The 27,187-nt window shown below is 46.8% G+C and overlaps 2 protein-coding genes across 2 annotated transcripts in view; one reads left to right on the top strand and one right to left on the bottom strand.

Moving 5' to 3' along the window:
* LOC309558763 (protein mono-ADP-ribosyltransferase PARP14-like) overlaps positions 1–27,187 on the top strand; it is a gene marked incomplete at its 3' end in the record, with an annotated part of 187,137 nt that overhangs the window by 134,915 nt on the left and 25,035 nt on the right. Inside the window, exons 9-10 of the mRNA XM_082261811.1 lie at positions 11,053–11,170; positions 11,641–11,802. Of these exons, the coding sequence (XP_082117937.1) occupies positions 11,053–11,170; positions 11,641–11,802 (280 nt within the window). The remainder of the gene's footprint in view (positions 1–11,052; positions 11,171–11,640; positions 11,803–27,187) is intronic.
* LOC309558838 (large ribosomal subunit protein eL22) lies at positions 14,456–14,936 on the bottom strand. Its single transcript, XM_082261921.1, has one exon. The coding sequence runs from the start codon at positions 14,912–14,914 to the stop codon at positions 14,528–14,530; it is 387 nt and encodes a 128-aa protein (XP_082118047.1). The 5' UTR covers positions 14,915–14,936; the 3' UTR covers positions 14,456–14,527.

Raw genomic sequence — 27,187 nt, 5'->3', positions numbered from 1 at the left:
ATACATATGGTAATAAAAAGATAGAATAAATCATTTAAAAACCATAAAAAAACTTTTAGAAATTAATATTAACCACTTAAGCCCCAGAAGATTTTACCCCCTTCCCGACCAGGGTTTTTTTTTCGATTTTTTACTGCATGACTTTAACGGACAATTGCGCGGTTGTGCGACGCTGTACCTAAACGAATTTGCCGTCCTTTTTTCCCACAAACAGAGCTTTCTTTTGGTGGTATTTGATCACCTACGCGATTTTATGATCATGCGCTATAAACAAAAAAAGAGCGTAAAATTTGCCAAAATAACAATATTTTTCACATTTTTTTATATGAAATTCCCCAAAAAAAATGTAAAAATCAAAATTTTTTGTCATTTTTGGTGGGTTTTTTTTAACGAGTAATGGCGGCGATCTGCGATTTTTTTTTTTTGCGGGACTGCGACATTGTGGCGGACAGATCGGACCCTTGACTGACATTTTTGACACTTTTGGGGGTACCAGTGACATTACTGCAGTAATCAGTGCTATACATATGCACTGTTACTGTAAAAATGACACTGGCAGGGAAGGGGTTAACTGTATTGGAGAGTGATGGGTTAAGTGTGTCCTAGGGGCGTGATTCTAACTGTGATGGGACAGGTCTACTACTGTAAAAACAGAGATCAACGGTCCTACATAGTAGAATCGTCTGATCTCCATTTTTACACAGGGGAGAATGACAGGCGGCTTTGTTTACATTAGCCGCCTGCCTTTCTCCCGCTCTACCGACGATCGCCGAGTGACCGGCGGACATCAGGTCCGCCGGTCACACGCACTGACTCCTTAGTGAACGAGCCGGGGCGGGCGCGCGCCTCAGCGGGCGTGCGCTCGCCCGCTATTGGCTCACAAGCCGGTCACAGGCTAGTGACGTATATATACGTCACTTTGCCTGGCCGGGGCTGACCGCCGCAGTATATGTACTTGCGGCGGTTGGCAAGCGGTTAATTGGCACAGTATTGTTTCCATTTAAAGCTAATTAAAGCTGACAACAGATATGAAATATTATCTCCTGTATGAGATCTTGTGTGTGGGCTCCAGGAGAGACTCTGTCAAATGACCGACCTTCAGAGGAAAAGTCGATTGTGTTGCAGAGTGTGATCACTGGGTGCAGCGGAGTCCATTCAGATCAGACATAGTGGAGTAAACAGGAACTGGCTTCTTTATTGGAACATAACACAGAAAGCAAAGATGTCACCTCATGGTAATAAGAACAACAGAACAGGAAGAGATAACCAACAAGTTCAGTACAGTGTACAGGATATTACAACACATCATAGAAATGCATAGCATATCACTGAGCATTAGCGACATCTAGTGTCCTATTTATGAACTGCAGTTAATCTGCTAAGCTGAAAGCTGTTGTATCTCCAACACCCCTTCTCAACAGCTAAGGCTTAGTCTATTAAACCCATCTTCTTTGTAAGCCTTGAGTGTCTTTCAGAGGTCAGAGGCTTTGTAAGGATATCTGCTGTCATATGCTCGGTTGGGCAATAAAGTAACTCAAGAAGACCTTGTTCTTGAAGATCCCTAAGAAAGTGGAACTTCACATTAATGTGCTTGGTTCTTGAATTAACTCCTTCCATGCGTGCAAGTGCAAGGCATCCTTGATTGTCCTCATAGATTTCTGTTGGTCCCAACTGTGGTTGACCCAAATCTGTTAATAGCTGTCTCAGCCATATAACTTCTTGGCTTGCTTGCGCTGCATCAAAGTATTCTGCTTCAGTAGACGACAGTGAAACAGAGAGTTGCTTTTTACTAGTCCAACTGATGGCACCTCCTGAAAGAAAAAATAAGTAGCCACTGGTAGATTTCCTGTCGCTGGTGTCTCCTGCCCAGTCAGCATCCACATATCCTGGTAAGGTGCTTTCATTGCTTGCTGGTAACTTTAACTTGTAGTGCGAAGTCCCTTTAAGATAGCGAATGATTCGCTTTACAGCATTTCAGTCCTTTTGACTTAGCATCGAAACCTTTCTGCATAGGATTCCAACAGTTGCTGCAATGTCCGGCCTTGTAGCAGTGGTAAGATACAGCAATTTTCCTATTGCCTTCCTGTATTGAGTATTAGTAGGTAATGGGTTATCTTGGCAATTCATCTCCTTTAGGTAGTTGGTTTCCATTGGAGACTTTACTGGTTTGGCGTCTTCCATTCCAAATGTTTCAATTATTTCTTGTATTTTGTGTCTTTGGTTCAGAAGAAAGCTGCCATCTTCCTCTCTCTCGATCTGGATGCCGAGATATTTCTTTATGTTGCCAAGATCTTTGGTGTTGAAGTTCTGATTTAGTTTTTCTAGGATTTCTGCTTCATCCCCTTCTTGCTCAAAGCAAATCAGGATATCATCCACATAAATAAGCATATAGACCCATCTGTCTGCCAATTTTTGTGTATAAGCAGGGGTCTGCTTTACTCCTCAGAAAGTTTTGATGTGTAAGCACTTCATTTATTTTTATATTCCACGCTCTGTCTGCTTGCTTTAGACCATAAATACTCCTGCGAAGTTTGCATACTAGGTCAGGCCTTTGTTCATCTTTGAACCCTGGCAGGTGTTCCATGTAAATTTCTTCCATTAGCTCGCCATGTAGAAACGCGGTTTTCACATCAAAATGTTCCACTTGCATTTTCCTTGTGACGGCTATTGTCAGTAAAGTCCGTATTGTAGTGTGCTTGACAACTGGTGCAAATGTCTCGTCATAGTCCTCTCCGTATTTTTTGAGAATAGCTAATTGTGCCATCTGCATTGTATTTCACTTTAAAAGTCCATTTACAGCCTATGGCTTTCCTTCCGGGTGGTAGTTCTGTAAGTGTCCATGTTTTAGTGTCATGCATGAATTTTATCTCTTCATCAGCAGCCTTTATCCATTTATTTGCTTCTTGTTCTGAAGGCTGAGATATTTCTTCCCAGGTTGCAGGTTCGTTGATACTGGCAGTACTTGCTTTGTATGAGAGACGTACAGGTGGTTTACCTTTGTTTTCTCTTGTTGAATGTCTCGGTTTTGTGTCTGAGCCTTCTTGTGTCTGCTCTTCAGTACTGGTAGAGTCTGCACTCACTTCAACTGTTTGTTCAGAAGTTACAGAGATAGGCTGGTCAATGTCAGTTTTCTCTTCTATTCTTGCTTCTACCGTTGTCATTACATGGTCTCTGAAATCTTCAACAAAAGTTATGCTGTTGCTAACGGTAACCTTGTCTGTTTTGGGATTAAGGATTCTGTAACCTTTGACATTGTCACTGTATCCAACAAAGATGCCTTCAAATGCTCTGTTTTGGAGTTTGGTGCGTTTTTCTTCAGGTATGTAGATAAATGCTTTGCATCCAAAAACTCTTAGGTGTTTTACATTTGGCTTCTCATTATGCCAAAGTTTATATGGAGTTTTCTCTATTGTTCTGGAAAGAAGTCTGTTCTGCAAATATGTAGCTGTCATAGCTGCTTCACCCCAGTATTTTTGTGGTAGTCCAGAGTCTGTCAGCATACATCTGATCATTTCAGTCAGAGTTCTGTTCTTTCTTTCAGCTACTCCATTTTGTTCTGGTGTATATGGGACTGTCTTTCGATGTTCTATTCCATTCTGTTTTAAATACTCTTGTATCTTATATCCTGTGAATTCACCTCCATTGTCACTCCGAAGTATGAGAGGCTTCCTCTTAAACTTGTTACTGGTCTTTATATATATATATCTATTATATAGTCTTGTAATTTGTCAAAAACTTCACTCTTGTGTTGTATTAGGTAGGTGACTGTGTATCTTGAATAGTCGTCTATGAAAGTCACTATGTACCTTTTGCCTCCAGGTGTAGGTGGGTTTAGGGGACCACACACATCACTGTGAACTAAGTCAAGTGGTCTTGAAGCTCTCTTCTGACTGACTTTGGGAAGTGTTGCTCTTGTAGCTTTGGATTTAATGCAACATTCACACTTAACAGTAATTGGACAAGGGGATATTGTTAGATCCCTTGTCAGATTTCTCCTCTGTAGTTCCTGTATGCACTCTGGGTGTCTGTGACCTAGACGTCTGTGCCATATATGTATACAGTCATTGTGCTTGTGTGTACATAGTCTCACCTTTTCCTTCACTATGTCGAGGTGATATAGATGATCATCCAGCTTGGCACTTGCTACTGTCTGGTTGCCGTTTAGGATTGAACACTTGTCACCTTGGAATGTTACAGTGAGTCCTCTGGCTGTTAGACGCTTCACAGATAATAGTCCTCCTTCTAGATTAGGAACATAAAGCACCTCTTTCACTGGTATGGCTAGGTTGTGTCCCGCATCATCAGGGCATACAAGGGTTCCATGCCCATATCCTTCTGCATGTATTTTGCTTCCATCTGCAAGATAAATAGTTTCTTTGTTGTTCAGATCAAGTTCTGTGAAAAAACTTCTATCACTTGTCATGTGACTGGTTGCCCCCGAATCGATGCACCAGCCTTGACATATATTGTTGCCTGTAGCTTTAAATGTGGAATTCCAGTTTCCTTCCCATGGATCATTGATTGTGGCTTTGACCTTTTGTTTAGCATCAGAGGGGCGCTGTCTTCTTTGCTCTGCTTTCCATATAGTACAGTCTATTTATGTGTCCCTGTTTGTGACATCTGAAACACACTCTGGTCTCTTTCCTGTGTAACCTTGCGTCTGTAGCTTTAAGAGCGGTTCTGGTGTCGGTTTCTGTGGAGTCATGCACTAATTCCTTTCTTCTCTGATACTCATGAGCCTGGTTTTTACAAATGCTAGCGTCAGATCTGTCTCAGGTCGTGTCTCCAGTGCATTGATCAGTGCAGTATATGTATCGGGCAAACTGCATAACAACATTGCTGCTGCGTGGCTGTCTGTTATATTCTCCCCGATTGATCTGAGTTGCGCAATCACTTCAAGCATTGCGTTTATGTGCTCCTGCATGTCCTGTTCTCTACTAAGTCTCATTTTGTAAAGTTTCCGCAGTAGAAAAAGCTTGCTGTTTAAACTGGATCTTTCATGCAGTCTTTTCAGCACATCCCACATGCCTTTCGCTGTGTCCTCATGGCGTATATGAATGAGCTGATCATCCTCCACTAGTAAGCTTATGGTGGCCCGTGCCTGTCTGTTTTTCTTGTCCCAGTCCTGATTATTGTCCTGTGGCCTCTCTGTAGTGGTAACCTCCCAGAAGTCATCTCTAGATAATAGCATTTCCACTTTAAACTTCCATAGCTGATAATTGTCATTGTTCAGCTTGGCTACTGAGAGTTTAAGTTCTGAGTTTCCGGACATTTTTCCCTCTATAGGAGATGTTACTGGAAAGCTTCCTTATGTCGATCTTTATCTGGATCTTGGGCCCATAACCTGTTGCAGAGTGCGATCACTGGGTGCAGCGGAGTCCATTCAGATCAGACATTGTGGAGTAAACAGGAACTGGCTTCTTTATTGGAACATAACACAGAAAGCAAAGATGTCACCTCATTGTAATAAGAACAACAGAACAGGAAGAGATAACCAACAAGTTCAGTACAGTGTACAGGATATTACAACACATCATAGAAATGCATAGCATATCACTGAGCATTAGCGACATCTAGTGTCCTATTTATGAACTGCAGTTAATCTGCTAAGCTGAAAGCTGTTGTATCTCCAAAAGATTGGACGTACAGAACCACCTTGTCTGATGACTTTGAAACAAAATGCTGTATAGATAATAAAGCTATCTTGATGCCCCTAATGTTTAGTGTCCAGATTGTGCTTGCACATCCAGTCATCTTCTGAGGTTTATGGCCATCCTTGTTCTGGGCATTGATGGGCATATATGACCCCAAGATCTTCGAATGGGGGGGCATCTGCAGTTCCTGCCCCATAGCCGACAAGAATTGCTCTCATACCCTCCTAGACACATTGAAAATGTGTCCTCTCACCAAGAATGATTGGAATACCGGATCTCAGTGTCTTGACACACAGGGGCCACCATTGGGTTGAGTTGCAGGGTGTAACGAGACCCTTTCTCACTCGCTTCCGCTCTCCCGACACTCCTCTGCTTCTAGTGAGTCAGCTTGCAGATCGCAACGTCTGATCAACCAAGGCTCCGGGATCCGAACTACAGCTATGTGCCGTTCGGAATCCATTAGAACAAACACCAGGCAGGCTGTATGTAAGTTCAAACAGGAAGACATTTATTGGAAGTACACATCACACTTTTATACAGAATTTGGCACATCCTGCCCCCAACAACCACTTTCCTATTGGTCAATTGTAAAGTTCATGTAGTCCTCCTTCAGGTCCTCCTTAGCCATGCAAATGAGGACTTGAAAATGAGTCAGCGGGGATTGATCCTATAGCTTGACCAAAAGGACTGCCATGTGTAATGTGACAGAAGCCCCCAGGGGGCAATCAATGTACACAATAGCCAGACACAGAACAATGGGAGGTCATTAGCACTTAACAATGAGACAGGGCAATCCACATTCCCTCCCAATACACAAACAAAAGGATATGTAATATACACAGCATTTAGGAATTACAGATTTCATGGCAAATGGGAATAAAATCTTAAGATTTCTATATGGAGATATTGCTGGCAAATATGATGCAATCCAAACCATTACTTATCTGTCTTTAAATTCCAGTGACGGTGAACAGAGGCGGCTCTCTAATTAGGCAAATTAGGCGGTTGCCTCAGGCCTCGCACTCACAGGGGCCTCGCGGCCGCCTAATTTGCCAGTTAAAGAGTTTCCTCTGAGGCTGGCAGCAGGGATCTCCTTGCCATCAGCACAATCCTGACTCCGAGACCGAGTCCCGGCCGATCTGTAAGCAGGAGAATCCGAGCTGTGATCAGGAGCAGCTCATGAATGGGAGCTCACTGACATCTCCGGATCACAGCCAAATACTGAAGTCGCGGCGGTGACACTTCCCCCTCCCTCACAGACCACAGAGGGGGGAGGAGAGAGATCTGCTGCCTGCTTCTGCTCCTCCTCCCGACCTCTCCACCTGTGCTTGCCCCGCCCACACTCCCCCTATGTCCCCCTTTCTGTCCGTCTGTACCCCTATCTGTCCGTCTGTACCCCTATCTGTCCGTCTGTCCCCCTATCTGTCCATCTGTCCCATCTGTCCATCTGTACCCCTATCTGTCCATCTGTCCCCCTATCTGTCCATATGTCCCCCTATCTGTCCGTCTGTATCCCTATCTGTCCGTCTGTCTCCCTATCTGTCCGTCTGTCCCCCTATCTGTCCACCTGTCCCCCTATCTGTCCATCTGTCCCCCTATCTGTCCATCTGTCCCCCTATCTGTCCATCTGTCCCCCTATCTGTCCATCTGTACCCCATCTGTCCCCCTATCTGTCCATCTGTCCCCCTATCTGTCCATCTGTCCCCCTATCTGTCCATCTGTCCCCCTATCTGTCCATCTGTACCCCTATCTGTCCGTCTGTACCCCTATCTGTCCGTCTGTACCCCTATCTGTCTGTCTGTCTCCCTATCTGTCCGTCTCTCCCCCTATCTGTCCGTCTCTCCCCCTATCTGTCCATCTGTCCCCCTATCTGTCCATCTGTCCCCCTATCTGTCCGTCTGTCCCCCTATCTGTCCATCTGTACCCATATTTGTCAGTCTGTTCCCCTATCTGTCCATCTGTCCCCCTATTTGTCCGTCTGTCCCCCTATATGTCCGCCTGTCTCCCTATCTGTCCATCTGTCCCCCTATCTGTCCGTCTGTCCCCCTATATGTCCGTCTGTCCCCCTATCTGTCCGTCTGTCCCGCTATCTGTCCCCCCTAGCTGTCCGTCTGTCCCTCTATCTGTCCGTCTGTCCCCCTGTCTCCCTCTCTGTCCCCCTGACCGTCTGTCTGTCCCCTTGTCCGTCTGTCCCCCGTCTGTCCCCCTGTCTCCCTCTCTGTCCCTCCGTCTGTCCCCCTGTCTCCCTCTCTGTCCCCCGTCTGTCCCCCTGTCTCCCTCTCTGTCCCCCCGTCTGTCCCACTGTCTCCCTCTCTGTCCCCCTGGCCGTCTGTCTGTCCCGCTGGCCGTCCCCCTGTCCGTCCCTGTCTGTCCCCCCCCCCCCCGTCTGTCCGTGTGTCCCCCCTGTCTGTCTGTCTGTCCCCCCTGTCCATCTGTCCCCCCTGTCCCCCCTGTCTGTCTGTCCCCCCTGTCTGTCTGTCTCCCTATCTGTCCATCTGTCCCCCTATCTGTCCGTCTGTCTCCCTATCTGTCCATCTGTCCCCCTATCTGTCCGTCTGTCTCCCTATCTGTCCGTCTGTCTCCCTATCTGTCCGTCTGTCCCCCTATCTGTCCATCTGTCCCCCTATCTGTCCATCTGTCCCCCTATTTGTCCATCTGTCCCCCTATCTGTCCGCCTGTCCCCCTATCTGTCCATCTGTCCCCCTATCTGTCCATCTGTCCCCCCCTGTCCATCTGTCCCCCTGTCCATCTGTCCCCCCTGTCTGTCTGTCCCCCCTATCTGTCCGTCTCTCCCCCTATCTGTCCATCTGTCCCCCTATCTGTCCGTCTCTCCCCCTATCTGTCCATCTGTCCCCCTATCTGTCCATCTGTCCCCCTATCTGTCCATCTGTCCCCCTGTCCATCTGTCCCCCCTGTCTGTCTGTCTGTCCCCCCTGTCTGTCTGTCTGTCCCCCCTGTCTGTCTGTCCCCCCTATCTGTCCGTCTCTCCCCCTATCTGTCCGTCTCTCCCCCTATCTGTCCGTCTCTCCCCCTATCTGTCCGTCTGTCCCCCTATCTGTCCGTCTGTCCCCCTATCTGTCCGTCTGTCCCCCTATCTGTCCGTCTGTCCCCCTATCTGTCCGTCTGTCCCCCTAACGGTCCGTCTGTCCCCCTATCTGTCCATCTGTACCCATATTTGTCAGTCTGTTCCCCTATCTGTCCATCTGTCCCCCTATTTGTCCGTCTGTCCCCCTATATGTCCGCCTGTCTCCCTATCTGTCCATCTGTCCCCCTATCTGTCCGTCTGTCCCCCTATCTGTCCCCCCTAGCTGTCCGTCTGTCCCCCTGTCTCCCTCTCTGTCCCCCTGACCGTCTGTCTGTCCCCCGTCTGTCCCCCTGTCTCCCTCTCTGTCCCCCCGTCTGTCCCCCTGTCTCCCTCTCTGTCCCCCTGTCTCCCTCTCTGTCCCCCTGTCTCCCTCTCTGTCCCCCTGGCCGTCTGTCTGTCCCACTGGCCGTCCCCCTGTCCGTCCCTGTCTGTCCGTCCCCCCTGTCTGTCCGTCCCCCCCTGTCCGTCTGTCCCCCCCTGTCCGTCTGTCCCCCCCTGTCCGTCTGTCCCCCCTGTCCGTCTGTCCCCCCTGTCCGTCTGTCCCCCCTGTCCGTCTGTCCCCCCTGTCCGTCTGTCCCCCTTGTCTGTCTGTCCCCCCTGTCCGTCTGTCTCCCTGTCCGTCCCCCTGTCTGTCCCCCTCATGCGAGTACAAATCCTTCTTTTTTATTGCTATACAGACCAGGATCCCCCAGTTTCACTCCGGTTTTCCTCTACCCATCCCTCATCATCTTCCCACTCCCCCCTTTTTACTCCCTCCTCCTTCTCCCCAACCCCATGGTTCCCAGTCCCATCCCTCTCCTATTCATCCCATGTGATTTCCACAGTACACATCCCATCCACACAAGCAGCAGCAGCAATCAGCCTCTGGGTTCTTCCTTAAAGAGGAAGTAAACCCTCCTCTGTAACTTGTACCCTAGGTAAGTCTATGATGAGGCTTACCTATAGGTACTGTAAATATCTCCTATATATGTACCGTTTAGGAGATATTTACCTTACATGCGCCAGTGACGTCACTGGCGCATGCGCTCTGAAGGAACGGCCGCTGGTGCCGTTCCTTCAGAGCCCCGTGCCGTGACCGTCGGCTCCCGCGCGGGAGTGACGTCACCGCGGCTCCGGCCAATCAGATGGCCGGATGCCGCGATCCCAGAAGACGGGCGACTGAACATGCCGCCCGTCATACAGGTGAGTGAGCGGCACGGCGGGGGCTTCGTTCTAAGGTAAGTATTTCATAATGAGCTAGTATGCGATGCATACTAGCTCATTATGTGTTTGTCTTTCAGGTTGTAAAAAAAAAAAAAAAAGTTAAACGAGTTTACAACCTCTTTAACCTCTGCAAAGGGGATGAGTGGGGCCTCGTTTCTAAATTCTGCCTAAGGCCTCACAAAGCCTAGAGCCGCCTCTGACGGTGAATACTGTCACACAGGGTATGGAGGAGGTGCGTGTAAAAGGCTTGTTTCCTTATTTCTGAAGAGACAAGTTCTTCAAGATGTCAGAAATTCTCTGCGTGTAATAACATCACTCGTATTACTTGAAGCTGCTCCTTGTAGCTCAGATCAAAAAGCTGGAGTCCAGGGCATCTGTTAGAAGCATAGAGATACACAGAGACCCGCTCACTGGGCACATCTTACTGCAGGTTTGGATGGAAGAGAGGAAAGATCCTTGGTGCTGGACATCCATGGAGTCCTATGATGGAATGAAAGAGACAGACCACACCCCAAACACCAGGCCACGCCCCAAACACATTTTACTCCGCCCCCCCCCCGGAGCTTATTCATGGGTCTTACTGCAGGTTTATTGCTCACTGGGCAGGCAGGTTGCCCAGGAAGCTGTCAAGCTGAATGAGGAAATAGTGGTGCCACCTTTTGGGCTATGCAGTGCAGCAGAAGTGTCTAAATAATAAGACCAGCTGAACAGAATTACTATTCTCCAAGTAAAACCGTCTACATATGTGAACTATTAGTCAGTTCAAATCACCAAAAGGCTAGCAAAGTTACCGTTTTCTTTTCTGTAGAAAGCAGCCACATCCTGATTGTGTGTCTCTCTCTCCAGAGGTCTGACATGCCCCCTGCTCAGTCAGGCCAATAGCTTTGCAGTTAGCAAAGCTCACACTCCCTGCTGATTGGAGAGCTCTAACTCTGACTCTGCAGGGGGCATGCCAGACCTCTGCAGAGAGACTACTGCTTCCACACAGAGAGCAAGGGTCCTTATTCTCTTGCTGGGCTCAAATTGTGAGGATTGTATGAAATAACTCTTTTGTACACAGTGTATATGTATAATGAAGTATTATAGAACTGTTTTCTGCATCTTGTATAGGAGTTTTCCAAAGAACTCAACAGCCGGAAGGACAGAAATGGTGCAGTAAGCATTGAGAGTGATATGTTGGCACCAGGAACCTCCCAGAGCTCATATACCAGTTCCAGAGACGGTTCAGGTGAGTGGGGATGGCAACAGACTGGTAGATGCCTCACCCAGGGCAACAGATGGTGTGAAGCTGCCTGTCCATGTTCAGAGCAGCAGGACCCCCTACAACCTATTCCTATACTCTCTGCCTTCGTTTTCAGCTTTACATGTACAAAGTCAAATGAAAGTTCCAAACAAAGGTCTGAGAGCTTTTAACATTGATATTTGCTCACATTGTACCAAACAGAATACCAACGTGCTTCGAGGGGTCCAAGTTCTCCCCCTTCTTCAGGGCTTGAGTTCATTGGGGAGATTGGAGGACTCTAAAGTGGTGCAATCACTGGGGGGTGGGGGGGGGGGGTGGTATGTGCTGGCTTCATCAAAAATCAGATATGACAAAGATGTGTGGCTCAATGGATCAGCAGAGATTGATTGGTAGTATTGCTGGCAGAGTTGAGGAAGAATGCTGGAATAGTCCTGGATGGGGATAATATCTCTTTCTTTCATCTGTCATCGTCTTTGGCACAGTGAGGACGCCGACATCGGGGATCCATGAAATGACGATCGGATCGGTCACTTATCAGGTGAAAACTGGGGATATAACAAAGGAGGATACGGACATCATCGTCAATTCCACTGACCAGACATTCACCATGAAATCAGGTATGTCCTGGTGGCGTGGGAGGGGGTGGGGGAGCTAATAAATCCCTTTAAATACCATCATCCCAATACTATTTATTTCCAGTCTGCTCCAGAAATAATCATCTCTAATACAATTGGGTTTCCAGCCTCGTACGTCTGTCCTGTGTCCTCATTGTCCTCTCTCTGTCATCTCCTTCATTGTCCCTTCCCCCTCCGATTCTTCATTGTTATAAGAAAAGTAACAACCTCTGATCACCAGGAACAGTCAGAGCCGGTTCACATAGGGGTGACCCAACTTGCCGGGGCGACCTGTGAAATCGTGGTGCACAGCGCGCACCGTGACCTCGGAGCGACATGCACGGACTTCATATCATTGAAGTCAATGCAGGTCGCTCCAGGTCGCCCCAAAGTAGTACAGGACCCTTTTTTCTAAGTCGGAGCGACTTGTGTTGTCCTATTAGAATGGATCCTGTGCTAATCTATCATATGTGAAACCAGAGCGCTAAAAACCTCCAACACAGGGGATGGGTATGATGAGTCAATTAAAAAAGCAAGGAGAAGGGGGAGGGGGGGGGGGAGGGGGAGGGAAAAGGACAAAAGCAAAACACTAAATAAAGCTGATGGAATAAATTTACTGTATTGTATGGGATCGACGTGTAGTCAGAAAGGAGTAGTTCATAAACACTGAGCCGCTCTTCCACAGACCAAGAGGAGATTCTGTTAGAGCAAAAAAACAAAAAGGAGAAGCGCTCTAAGTGTAGACAGTTTAATAATACATAAGAAGCAATGTGTGTAGTAACTCACAAGACATAAGTGAAAGTCAGGCTGTGTAACATCATCAGATCTTTAAAGCATCCTCTGGGGGGAGGGAGGTGGTGATGTCCAATCCAAAGCGCCGTCCGTGGCTGAGTAGATGTTTAATGGGAGGAAATAAAGCCGGCAGCCTCCCGCCTCAGTGTACGATGAGCGGTCAGATGGAAGTGACCGACGGCTGCAAGGTTCCGTGGATGGATGGACGCTCTCCCGTCACCAGGGGTGATGAGTTCAAACAGCAAAGGAACGGCAGGCACGACGCGTTTCTGAGCATGCGCGGGGTCGATGTACCCGGCGCGCTCTTTCCTCAGGTGCTGGAGAGCCGTGGACTCTACAAGGTTTATATCTAGCTCAGTTAATTAGTGATTCACCGCAGCTGGAACAAAAGGGGAATGCCTCGGGATAAAAAGGATTTGGAACCAGAGCTGAAAGCAACCAGTTCATGGAAGGACAACAACTTTAAAATCAATTATACTTGAATGTACAGCATTAAAAACATAAACAATTAAAAGCATATGTTAAAGGTGGATTGTACTCGATTGGCTGGCCACAAATTCACATGTATGGGGCTGAAACAATAATTTCTCATAAGAATCAGATATATATCAAAAATGGATGATAGGAGATAATCAGTGATAATATTCAAAGTTAGACAAATGATTAGTCATGATTTTTCATGTACATATATATTTGTAATTTTATCTTTATTATCATGTTTAGGAGTCATGATCAGTTCATGCTCATTTGTCTAACTTTGAATATTATCACTGATTATCTCCTATCATCCATTTTTGGTATATATCTGATTCTTATGAGAAATTATTGTTTCAGCCCCATACATGTGAATTTGTGGCCAGCCAATCGAGTACAATCCACCTTTAACATATGCTTTTAATTGTTTATGTTTTTAATGCTGTACATTCAAGTATAATTGATTTTAAAGTTGTTGTCCTTCCATGAACTGGTTGCTTTCAGCTCTGGTTCCAAATCCTTTTTATCCCGAGGCATTCCCCTTTTGTTCCAGCTGCGGTGAATCACTAATTAACTGAGCTAGATATAAACCTTGTAGAGTCCACGGCTCTCCAGCACCTGAGGAAAGAGCGCGCCGGGTACATCGACCCCGCGCATGCTCAGAAACGCGTCGTGCCTGCCGTTCCTTTGCTGTTTGAACTCATCACCCCTGGTGACGGGAGAGCGTCCATCCATCCACGGAACCTTGCAGCCGTCGGTCACTTCCATCTGACCGCTCATCGTACACTGAGGCGGGAGGCTGCCGGCTTTATTTCCTCCCATTAAACATCTACTCAGCCACGGACGGCGCTTTGGATTGGACATCACCACCTCCCTCCCCCCAGAGGATGCTTTAAAGATCTGATGATGTTACACAGCCTGACTTTCACTTATGTCTTGTGAGTTACTACACACATTGCTTCTTATGTATTATTAAACTGTCTACACTTAGAGCGCTTCTCCTTTTTGTTTTTTTTTCCTGTGCTAATCTATGGCAGACGACCCAAGGTGACTTGTCAGGCGACCAAGTCGCCTGACAAGTCGCCCCAGTGTGAACCGGCTCTTACAAGGAAGATAAAAGCTACAAAGTAAAAGTAAATATTAGAAAGCTGAGAAATAACACACAGAGAGATACTCGGGTAAGGAGTGTCATGAGGTCTGATCTCCTGATCAAAAAAAAAAAAAAAAAAGAGACTTTTAACCATTTCACTACCAGAGCAATTTTTTAATTTTTTGGCCCAAACTCCTCTAATATCGGGCACTTTTACCCCCTTCCTGCCCAGGCCAGCTTTCAGCGCTGTTGACTTTGAATCACAATTGTGCGGCCATGCAACATTGTACCCATATGACATTTTTTTTTTATGTTCCCATCTTTAATTGGGCCATACAAAAACAAAAAAACACAAACATCCAGATCCAACATTTAATCTTCGTCTTCCTCCTCCTCTTCATCCTGGTTGATCTGGAAGTATCTTAATTCATAACTTTCCTTACTGTTAGCAACCACACGGAGCCAGTCACGGAGGCTGTTTTTCTTCAGGTATTTCTTGGTCAGATATTTCAAGTACCTCTTAGAAAATGGCACCTCTGAAGTCACAGTGATTTTACTCTTGCTTCTCTCAATAGTGACAACTCCGCCACCCAGGTTGCCAACTTTTCCATTCACCTTGATGCGGTCGTGCAAGAACTGTTCAAAGTTAGCAGCATCCATGATGCCATCTTCTACAGGGTGTGTGCAGTCCAAGGTGAACTTCAAGAGCTGCTTCTTTTTCTTGCTGCCCTTGGTCGCTGTCTTTTTCTGGGGAGCCATGGCGACCTCAGATGGCTGAAAGGAAGCGACATTTTTATCTTTTGTTCACAAATAGAGCTTTCTTTTGGTGGTATTTAATCACCGCTGGGTTTTTTTTGGGTTTTTTTTTTTCCAAATAAAAAAATCTTTCTTCATAAATTTAACCCACACTGTATTCTGCTACATTTCTTTGGTGAAAATAACCCAAATCAGTGTATATTATTTAGTCTATCTATAGGAAAGTTATAGAGTCCACAAACTATGGGAGATATCTGAAAACTGATCAATTCTGATGTACTGACAGACTTTTTCTTGAGGCCCAAAAATGTCCGGATTGTACAAACACCCCCCAAATTACCCCTTTTTGGAAAGTAGACAGTCTAATGTATTTAGTAAGAGGCAGGGTGGGATCTTTGAAGATTTTAATTTAAGAAATTTAAAATTACATTTTTTTTTTATTTTAAATACTGTCTCCAGTGCAGTACAGCGCCATCTTATGACGTCCACTCAGGATAAGAAAGCCACCATCCACCTGTCAGTCTGCTATTGGCCAGGCGGAAACTGGTTAAAACATCATTTTAGGCCTGAAGATAATGTGAAAAACTTCTGACAGCAGACAGCTAGTGGTAGTTTACATTTTTTATGTCGCACGATAATACAATTTACGAAAAACAACGTTTCTATATATACTAAAGTTAATTTCAGGGCACAAAAATGTTGGCATAAAATATAAAAGATGAGATTGTGCTGAGTAAATAGATACCCAACATGTCAAGCCTTAACCACTTAAGCCCCAGCACTATTTCGGACACTTTTTTGTTTACAAGTTAAAATCAGTATTTTTTCCTGGAAAACTACTTAGAACCCCCAAACATTATATATGTATATTTTTTTTTTTAGCAAAGACTCTGGAGAATATAATGTTGGTCATTGCAATATTTTTTGTCATGCGGTATTTGCGCAGCGGTCTTTAAAACGCCATTTTTTTTGAATAATTACGAAAAATCACATTTCACTGCATTTAAAAAATACTAAACAGTAAAGTTAGCCCATTTTTTTGTATAATGTGAAAGATGATGTCACGCCCAGTAAATAGATACCCAACATGTTACGGTTTAAAATTGCGCACACCCGTTGAATGGCGACAAACTAATAGGCGACGCTTTAAAATGTTTTAACGGGTACCAGTTTAGAGTTAGATTGTAGCTCGTTTTTTTTTTATATTATTGCTCACGCTCTGGCGATCGCGGCGATACCTCACATGTGTGGTTTGAACAGTAATTTCATTCATGGCTCGACTTCCGTATATGTATACTTTCGTGCGCGAGCTAACGGTGACGGGGGCGGCTAAAATTTTTATTTTTTTTTCCTATTTATTTTATTTTTTAAACTTTATTACAGGTTTTAAAAAGAAATAAAATTCTCATCACTTTTATTGCTGTCACAAGCAATGTAAACATCCCTTGTGACAGTAATAGGCAGTGACAGGTACTCTTTATGGAGGGATCGGGGGGAATGTGACAGTAATAGGAGTGACAGGTACTCTTTATGGAGGGATCGGGGGGAATGTGACAGTAATAGCAGTGACAGGTACTCTTTATGGAGGGATCGGGGGGAATGTGACAGTAATAGAAGTGACAGGTACTCTTTATGGAGGGATCGGGGGGAATGTGACAGTAATAGAAGTGACAGGTACTCTTTATGGAGGGATCGGGGGGAATGTGACAGTAATAGGAGTGACAGGTACTCTTTATGGAGGGATCGGGGGGAATGTGACAGTAATAGGAGTGACAGGTACTCTTTATGGAGGGATCGGGAGGAATGTGACAGTAATAGGCAGTGACAGGTACTCTTTATGGAGGGATCGGGGGGAATGTGACAGTAATAGGCAGTGAGAGGTACTCTTTATGGAGGGATCGGGAGGAATGTGACAGTAATAGGAGTGACAGGTACTCTTTATGGAGGGATCGGGAGGAATGGGACAGTAATAGGCAGTGACAGGTACTCTTTATGGAGGGATCGGGAAGGAATGTGACAGTAATAGGAGTGACAGGTACTCTTTATGGAGGGATCGGGGGGAATGTGACAGTAATAGGCAGTGACAGGTACTTTTTATGGAGGGATTGGGGGGAATGGGACAGTAATAGGCAGTGACAGGTACTCTTTATGGAGGGATCGGGGGAATGTGACAGTAATAGGCAGTGACAGGTACTCTTTATGGAGGGATCGGGGGGGAATGTGACAGTAATAGGAGTGACAGGTATTCTTTATGGAGGGATCGGGGGGAATGTGACAGTAATAAGAGTGACAGGTACTCTTTATGGAGGGATCGGGGGGAATGTGACAGTAATAAGAGTGACAGGTACTCTTTATGGAGGGATCGGGGGGAATGTGACAGTAATAGGCAGTGACAGGTACTCTTTATGGAGGGATCGGGGGGAATGTGACAGTAATAGGCAGTGACAGGTACTCTTTATGGAGGGATCGGGGGGAATGTGACAGTAATAGGAGTGACAGGTACTCTTTATGGAGGGATCGGGAGGAATGTGACAGTAATAGGCAGTGACAGGTACTCTTTATGGAGGGATCGGGGGGAATGTGACAGTAATAGGCAGTGAGAGGTACTCTTTATGGAGGGATCGGGAGGAATGTGACAGTAATAGGAGTGACAGGTACTCTTTATGGAGGGATCGGGAGGAATGGGACAGTAATAGGCAGTGACAGGTACTCTTTATGGAGGGATCGGGAAGGAATGTGACAGTAATAGGAGTGACAGGTACTCTTTATGGAGGGATCGGGGGGAATGTGACAGTAATAGGCAGTGACAGGTACTTTTTATGGAGGGATTGGGGGGAATGGGACAGTAATAGGCAGTGACAGGTACTCTTTATGGAGGGATCGGGGGAATGTGACAGTAATAGGCAGTGACAGGTACTCTTTATGGAGGGATCGGGGGGGAATGTGACAGTAATAGGAGTGACAGGTATTCTTTATGGAGGGATCGGGGGGAATGTGACAGTAATAAGAGTGACAGGTACTCTTTATGGAGGGATCGGGGGGAATGTGACAGTAATAAGAGTGACAGGTACTCTTTATGGAGGGATCGGGGGGAATGTGACAGTAATAGGCAGTGACAGGTACTCTTTATGGAGGGATCGGGGGGAATGTGACAGTAATAGGCAGTGACAGGTACTCTTTATGGAGGGATCGGGGGGAATGTGACAGTAATAGGAGTGACAGGTACTCTTTATGGAGGGATCGGAAGGAATGTGACAGTAATAGGCAGTGACAGGTACTCTTTATGGAGGGATCGGGGGGAATGTGACAGTAATAGGCAGTGAGAGGTACTCTTTATGGAGGGATCGGGAGGAATGTGACAGTAATAGGAGTGACAGGTACTCTTTATGGAGGGATCGGGAGGAATGGGACAGTAATAGGCAGTGACAGGTACTCTTTATGGAGGGATCGGGAAGGAATGTGACAGTAATAGGAGTGACAGGTACTCTTTATGGAGGGATCGGGGGGAATGTGACAGTAATAGGCAGTGACAGGTACTTTTTATGGAGGGATTGGGGGGAATGGGACAGTAATAGGCAGTGACAGGTACTCTTTATGGAGGGATCGGGGGAATGTGACAGTAATAGGCAGTGACAGGTACTCTTTATGGAGGGATCGGGGGGGAATGTGACAGTAATAGGAGTGACAGGTATTCTTTATGGAGGGATCGGGGGGAATGTGACAGTAATAAGAGTGACAGGTACTCTTTATGGAGGGATCGGGAGGAATGTGACAGTAATAAGAGTGACAGGTACTCTTTATGGAGGGATCGGGGGGAATGTGACAGTAATAGGCAGTGACAGGTACTCTTTATGGAGGGATCGGGAGGAATGTGACAGTAATAGGCAGTGACAGGTACTCTTTATGGAGGGATCGGGGGGAATGTGACAGTAATAGGAGTGACAGGTACTCTTTATGGAGGGATCGGGGGGGAATGTGACAGTAATAGGCAGTGACAGGTACTCTTTATGGAGGGATCGGGGGGAATGTGACAGTAATAGGCAGTGACAGGTACTTTTTATGGAGGGATTGGGGGGAATGGGACAGTAATAGGCAGTGACAGGTACTCTTTATGGAGGGATCGGGGGAATGTGACAGTAATAGGCAGTGACAGGTACTCTTTATGGAGGGATCGGGGGGGAATGTGACAGTAATAGGAGTGACAGGTATTCTTTATGGAGGGATCGGGGGGAATGTGACAGTAATAAGAGTGACAGGTACTCTTTATGGAGGGATCGGGGGGAATGTGACAGTAATAAGAGTGACAGGTACTCTTTATGGAGGGATCGGGGGGAATGTGACAGTAATAGGCAGTGACAGGTACTCTTTATGGAGGGATCGGGGGGAATGTGACAGTAATAGGAGTGACAGGTACTCTTTATGGAGGGATCGGGGGGAATGTGACAGTAATAGGCAGTGACAGGTACTCTTTATGGAGGGATCGGGGGGAATGTGACAGTAATAGGAGTGACAGGTACTCTTTATGGAGGGATCGGGGGGGAATGTGACAGTAATAGGCAGTGACAGGTACTCTTTATGGAGGGATCGGGGGAATGTGACAGTAATAGGAGTGACAGGTACTCTTTATGGAGGGATCGGGGGGAATGTGACAGTAATAGGCAGTGACAGGTACTCTTTATGGAGGGATTGGAGGGAATGTGACAGTAATAGGAGTGACAGGTACTCTTTATGGAGGGATCGGGGGGAATGTGACAGTAATAGGAGTGACAGGTACTCTTTATGGAGGGATCGGGGGGAATGTGACAGTAATAGGCAGTGACAGGTACTCTTTATGGAGGGATCGGGGGGAATGTGACAGTAATAGGAGTGACAGGTACTCTTTATGGAGGGATCGGGGGGAATGTGACAGTAATAGGCAGTGACAGGTACTCTTTATGGAGGGATTGGAGGGAATGTGACAGTAATAGGAGTGACAGGTACTCTTTATGGAGGGATAGGGAGGAATGTGACAGTAATAGGCAGTGACAGGTACTCTTTATGGAGGGATCGGGGAGGAATGTGACAGTAATAGGAGTGACAGGTACTCTTTATGGAGGGATCGGGAGGAATGTGACAGTAATAGGCAGTGACAGGTACTCTTTATGGAGGGATCGGGGGAATGTGACAGTAATAGGAGTGACAGGTACTCTTTATGGAGGGATCGGGGGGAATGTGACAGTACTAGCAGTGACAGTTACTCTTTATGGAGGGATCAGGGAGGAATGTGACAGTAATAGGCAGTGACAGGTACTCTTTATGGAGGGATCGGGGGGGATGTGACAGTAATAGGCAGTGACAGGTACTCTTTATGGAGGGATCGGGGGGGATGTGACAGTAATAGGAGTGACAGGTACTCTTTATGGAGGGATCGGGGGGGATGTGACAGTAATAGGAGTGACAGGTACTCTTTATGGAGGGATCGGGAGGAATGTGACAGTAATAGCAGTGACAGGTACTCTTTATGGAGGGATCGGGGGGAATGTGACAGTAATAGCAGTGACAGGTACTCTTTATGGAGGGATCGGGGGGAATGTGACAGTAATAGGAGTGACAGGTACTCTTTATGGAGGGATCGGGGGAATGTGACAGTAATAGCAGTGACAGGTACTCTTTATGGAGGGATCGGGGGGAATGTGACAGTAATAGCAAAGACAGGTACTCTTTATGGAGGGATCGGGGGGAATGTGACAGTAATAGGACTGATAGGTACTCTTTATGGAGGGATCGGGGGGGAATGTGACAGTAATAGGCAGTGACAGGTACTCTTTATGGAGGGATCGGGGGGGAATGTGACAGTAATAGCAGTGACAGGTACTCTTTATGGAGGGATCGGGGGGAATGTGACAGTAATAGGCAGTGACAGGTACTCTTTATGGAGGAATCGGGGGGAATGTGACAGTAATAGGAGTGACAGGTACTCTTTATGGAGGGATCGGGAGGAATGTGACAGTACTAGGCAGTGACAGGTACTCTTTATGGAGGGATCGGGGAGGAATGTGACAGTAATAGGCAGTGACAGGTACTCTTTATGGAGGGATCGGAGGAATGTGACAGTAATAAGCAGTGACAGGTACTCTTTATGGAGGGATCGGGGGAGGAATGTGACAGTAATAGCAGTGACAGGTACTCTTTATGGAGGGATCGGGAGGAATGTGACAGTAATAGGCAGTGACAGGTACTCTTTACGGAGGGATTGGGAGGAATGTGACAGTAATAGGCAGTGACAGGTACTCTTTATGGAGGGATCGGGGGGAATGTGATAGTAATAAGCAGTGACAGGTACTCTTTATGGAGGGATTGGAGGGAATGTGACAGTAATAGGCAGTGACAGGTACTCTTTATGGAGGGATCGGGGAGAATGTGACAGTAATAGGAGTGACAGGTACTCTTTATGGAGGGATCGGGGGGAATGTGACAGTAATAGGCAGTGACAGGTACTCTTTATGGAGGGATCGGGGGGAATGTGACAGTAATAGGAGTGACAGGTACTCTTTATGGAGGGATCGGGGAGGAATGTGACAGTAATAGGAGTGACAGGTATTCTTTATGGAGGGATCGGGGGGGATGTGACAGTAATAGGCAGTGACAGGTACTTTTTATGGAGGGATTGGGGGGAATGGGACAGTAATAGGAGTGACAGGTACTCTTTATGGAGGGATCGGGGGGAATGTGACAGTAATAGGAGTGACAGGTACTCTTTATGGAGGGATCGGGGGGAATGTGACAGTAATAGGCAGTGACAGGTACTCTTTATGGAGGGATCAGGGGGAATGTGACAGTAATAGGAGTGACAGGTACTCTTTATGGAGGGATCGGGAGGAATGTGACAGTAATAGGCAGTGACAGGTACTCTTTATGGAGGGATTGGAGGGAATGTGACAGTAATAGGCAGTGACAGGTACTCTTTATGGAGGGATCGGGAGGAATGTGACAGTAATAGGAGTGACAGGTACTCTTTATGGAGGGATCGGGGAGGAATGTGACAGTAATAGGAGTGACAGGTACTCTTTATGGAGGGATCGGGGATGAATGTGACAATAATAGGAGTGACAGGTACTCTTTATGGAGGGATCGGGGGGAATGTGACAGTAATAGGCAGTGACAGGTACTCTTTATGGAGGGATCGGGGAGGAATGTGACAGTAATAGGAGTGACAGGTACTCTTTATGGAGGGATCGGGGGGAATGTGACAGTAATAGGCAGTGACAGGTACTTTTTATGGAGGGATTGGGGGGAATGGGACAGTAATAGGCAGTGACAGGTACTCTTTATGGAGGGATCGGGGGGGAATGTGACAGTAATAGCAGTGACAGGTACTCTTTATGGAGGGATCGGGGGAATGTGACAGTAATAGGCAGTGACAGGTACTCTTTATGGAGGGATCGGGGGGGAATGTGACAGTAATAGCAGTGACAGGTACTCTTTATGGAGGGATCGGGGGAATGTGACAGTAATAGGCAGTGACAGGTACTCTTTATGGAGGGATCGGGGGGGAATGTGACAGTAATAGGAGTGACAGGTACTCTTTATGGAGGGATCGGGGGGAATGTGACAGTAATAGGAGTGACAGGTACTCTTTATGGAGGGATCGGGGGGAATGTGACAGTAATAAGAGTGACAGGTACTCTTTATGGAGGGATCGGGGGGAATGTGACAGTAATAGGAGTGACAGGTACTCTTTATGGAGGGATCGGGGGGAATGTGACAGTAATAGGCAGTGACAGGTACTCTTTATGGAGGGATCGGGGGGAATGTGACAGTAATAGGAGTGACAGGTACTCTTTATGGAGGGATCGGGGGGAATGTGACAGTAATAGGCAGTGACAGGTACTCTTTATGGAGGGATTGGAGGGAATGTGACAGTAATAGGAGTGACAGGTACTCTTTATGGAGGGATAGGGAGGAATGTGACAGTAATAGGCAGTGACAGGTACTCTTTATGGAGGGATCGGGGGGAATGTGACAGTAATAGGAGTGACAGGTACTCTTTATGGAGGGATCGGGGGGAATGTGACAGTAATAGGCAGTGACAGGTACTCTTTATGGAGGGATTGGAGGGAATGTGACAGTAATAGGAGTGACAGGTACTCTTTATGGAGGGATAGGGAGGAATGTGACAGTAATAGGCAGTGACAGGTACTCTTTATGGAGGGATCGGGGGGAATGTGACAGTAATAGGAGTGACAGGTACTCTTTATGGAGGGATCGGGGAGGAATGTGACAGTAATAGGAGTGACAGGTACACTTTATGGAGGGATCGGGAGGAATGTGACAGTAATAGGAGTGACAGGTACTCTTTATGGAGGGATCGGGGGGAATGTGACAGTACTAGCAGTGACAGTTACTCTTTATGGAGGGATCAGGGAGGAATGTGACAGTAATAGGCAGTGACAGGTACTTTTTATGGAGGGATTGGGGGGAATGGGACAGTAATAGGCAGTGACAGGTACTCTTTATGGAGGGATCGGGAGGAATGTGACAGTAATAGCAGTGACAGGTACTCTTTATGGAGGGATCGGGGGGAATGTGACAGTAATAGCAGTGACAGGTACTCTTTATGGAGGGATCGGGGGGAATGTGACAGTAATAGGAGTGACAGGTACTCTTTATGGAGGGATCGGGGGAATGTGACAGTATTAGGAGTGATAGGTACTCTTTATGGAGGGATCGGGGGGGAATGTGACAGTAATAGGCAGTGACAGGTACTCTTTATGGAGGGATCGGGTGGGAATGTGACAGTAATAGGCAGTGACAGGTACTCTTTATGGAGGGATCGGGGGGAATGTGACAGTAATAGGCAGTGACAGGTACTCTTTATGGAGGGATCGGGAGGAATGTGACAGTAATAGGAGTGACAGGTACTCTTTATGGAGGGATCGGGAGGAATGTGACAGTAATAGGCAGTGACAGGTACTCTTTATGGAGGGATCGGAGGAATGTGACAGTAATAGGAGTGACAGGTACTCTTTATGGAGGGATCGGGGGGAATGTGACAGTAATAGGCAGTGACAGGTACTCTTTATGGAGGGATCGGAGGAATGTGACAGTAATAGGCAGTGACATGTACTCTTTATGGAGGGATCGGGGGGAATGTGACAGTAATAGGCAGTGACAGGTACTCTTTATGGAGGGATCGGGGGAATGTGACAGTAATAGCAGTGACAGGTACTCTTTATGGAGGGATTGGAGGGAATGTGACAGTAATAGGCAGTGACAGGTACTCTTTATAGAGGGATCGGGAGGAATGTGACAGTAATAGGCAGTGACAGGTACTCTTTATGGAGGGATCGGGGGGAATGTGACAGTAATAGGCAGTGACAGGTACTCTTTATAGAGGGATCGGGGGATGAATGTGACAGTAATAGGCAGTGACAGGTACTCTTTATGGAGGGATCGGGGGGAATGTGACAGTAAAAGGCAGTGACAGGTACTCTTTATGGAGGGATCGGGGGGAATGTGAAAGTAATAGGCAGTGACAGGTACTCTTTATGGAGGGATCGGGAGGAATGTGACAGTAATATGCAGTGACAGGTACTCTTTATGGAGGGATCGGAGGAATGTGACAGTAATAGGAGTGACAGGTACTCTTTATGGAGGGATCGGGGAGGAATGTGACAGTAATAGGAGTGACAGGTACTCTTTATGGAGGAATCGGGGGGAATGTGACAGTAATAGGAGTGACAGGTACTCTTTATGGAGGGATCGGGAGGAATGTGACAGTACTAGGCAGTGACAGGTACTCTTTATGGAGGGATCGGGGAGGAATGTGACAGTAATAGGCAGTGACAGGTACTCTTTATGGAGGGATCTTAGGAATGTGACAGTAATAAGCAGTGACAGGTACTCTTTATGGAGGGATCGGGGGAGGAATGTGACAGTAATAGGAGTGATAGGTACTCTTCAGGGAGGGATCGGGGGGGTGGAATGTGACAGTAATAGGCAGTGACAGGTACTCTTTACGGAGGGATTGGGAGGAATGTGACAGTAATAGGCAGTGACAGGTACTCTTTATGGAGGGATCGGGGAGAATGTGACAGTAATAGAAGTGACAGGTACTCTTTATGGAGGGATCGGGGGGAATGTGATAGTAATAAGCAGTGACAGGTACTCTTTATGGAGGGATTGGAGGGAATGTGACAGTAATAGGAATGACAGGTACTCTTTATGGAGGGATCGGGGGGGAATGTGACAGTAATAGGAATGACAGGTACTCTTTATGGAGGGATCGGGGGGAATGTGACAGTAATAGGCAGTGACAGGTACTCTTTATGGAGGGATCGGGGAGAATGTGACAGTAATAGGAGTGACAGGTACTCTTTATGGAGGGATCGGGGGGAATGTGACAGTAATAGGCAGTGACAGGTACTCTTTATGGAGGGATCGGGGGGAATGTGACAGTAATAGGAGTGACAGGTACTCTTTATGGAGGGATCGGGGAGGAATGTGACAGTAATAGGAGTGACAGGTACTCTTTATGGAGGGATCGGGAGGAATGTGACAGTAATAGGCAGTGACAGGTACTCTTTATGGAGGGATCGGGAGGAATGTGACAGTAATAGGAGTGACAGGTATTCTTTATGGAGGGATCGGGGGGAATGTGACAGTAATAGGCAGTGACAGGTACTCTTTATGGAGGGATTGGAGGGAATGTGACAGTAATAGGCAGTGACAGGTACTCTTTATGGAGGGATCGGGGGGAATGTGACAGTAATAGGAGTGACAGGTACTCTTTATGGAGGGATCGGGGGGGAATGTGACAGTAATAGGAGTGACAGGTACTCTTTATGGAGGGATCGGGGGGAATGTGACAGTAATAGGAGTGACAGGTACTCTTTATGGAGGGATCGGGGGGAATGTGACAGTAATAGGCAGTGACAGGTACTCTTTATGGAGGGATTGGAGGGAATGTGACAGTAATAGGCAGTGACAGGTACTCTTTATGGAGGGATCGGGGGGAATGTGACAGTAATAGGAGTGACAGGTACTCTTTATGGAGGGATCGGGGGGGAATGTGACAGTAATAGGAGTGACAGGTACTCTTTATGGAGGGATCGGGGGGAATGTGACAGTAATAGCAGTGACAGGTACTCTTTATGGAGGGATCGGGGAGGGAATGTGACAGTAATAGCAGTGACAGGTACTCTTTATGGAGAGATCGGGAGGAATGTGACAGTAATAGGCAGTGACAGGTACTCTTTATGGAGGGATCGGGGGGGATGTGACAGTAATAGGCAGTGACAGGTACTTTTTATGGAGGGATCGGGGGGAATGTGACAGTAATAGGAGTGACAGGTACTCTTTATGGAGGGATCGGGGGGGGGAATGTGACAGTAAAAGCAGTGACAGGTACTCTTTATGGAGGGATCGGGGGGAATGTGACAGTAATAGGAGTGACAGGTACTCTTTATGGAGGGATCGGGGGGGAATGTGACAGTAATAGGAGTGACAGGTACTCTTTATGGAGGGATCGGGGGGAATGTGACAGTAATAGGCAGTGACAGGTACTCTTTATGGAGGGATCGGGGGAATGTGACAGTAATAGGAGTGACAGGTACTCTTTATGGAGGGATCGGGGGGGAATGTGACAGTAATAGGAGTGACAGGTACTCTTTATGGAGGGATCGGGGGGAATGTGACAGTAATAGGCAGTGACAGATACTCTTTATGGAGGGATCGGGAGGAATGTGACAGTAATAGGAGTGACAGATACTCTTTATGGAGGGATCGGGAGGAATGTGACAGTAATAGGCAGTGACAGGTACTCTTTATGGAGGGATCGGGGGGAATGTGACAGTAATAGGAGTGACAGGTACTCTTTATGGAGGGATCGGGGGGAATGTGACAGTGATAGGAGTGACAGGTACTCTTTATGGAGGGATCGGGGGGAATGTGACAGTAATAGGAGTGACAGGTACTCTTTATGGAGGGATCGGGGGGGAATGTGACAGTAATAGGAGTGACAGGTACTCTTTATGGAGGAATCGGGGGGGATGTGACAGTAATAGCAGTGACAGGTACTCTTTATGGAGGGATCGGGGGGAATGTGACAGTATTAGGCAGTGACTGGTACTCTTTATGGAGGGATCGGGGGGAATGTGACAGTAATAGGCAGTGACAGGTACTCTTTATGGAGGGATCGGGGGGATGTGACAGTAATAGCAGTGACAGGTACTCTTTATGGAGGGATCGGGGGGAATGTGACAGTAATAGCAGTGACAGGTACTCTTTATGGAGAGA

This window comes from Pelophylax lessonae (genome assembly GCF_965119305.1).
Source record: "Pelophylax lessonae genome assembly, chromosome: 6".
In the NCBI taxonomy this organism is placed as follows: domain Eukaryota; kingdom Metazoa; phylum Chordata; class Amphibia; order Anura; family Ranidae; genus Pelophylax; species Pelophylax lessonae.
Note: the sequence above shows the minus strand (reverse complement) of the source record. Positions and strands in the feature narration are given on the sequence as shown.

Bases quoted from the DNA above. Each gene is read 5' to 3' on its own strand.
- LOC309558838 (XM_082261921.1), bottom strand. From the start codon at position 14,914: ATGGCTCCCCAGAAAAAGACAGCGACCAAGGGCAGCAAGAAAAAGAAG.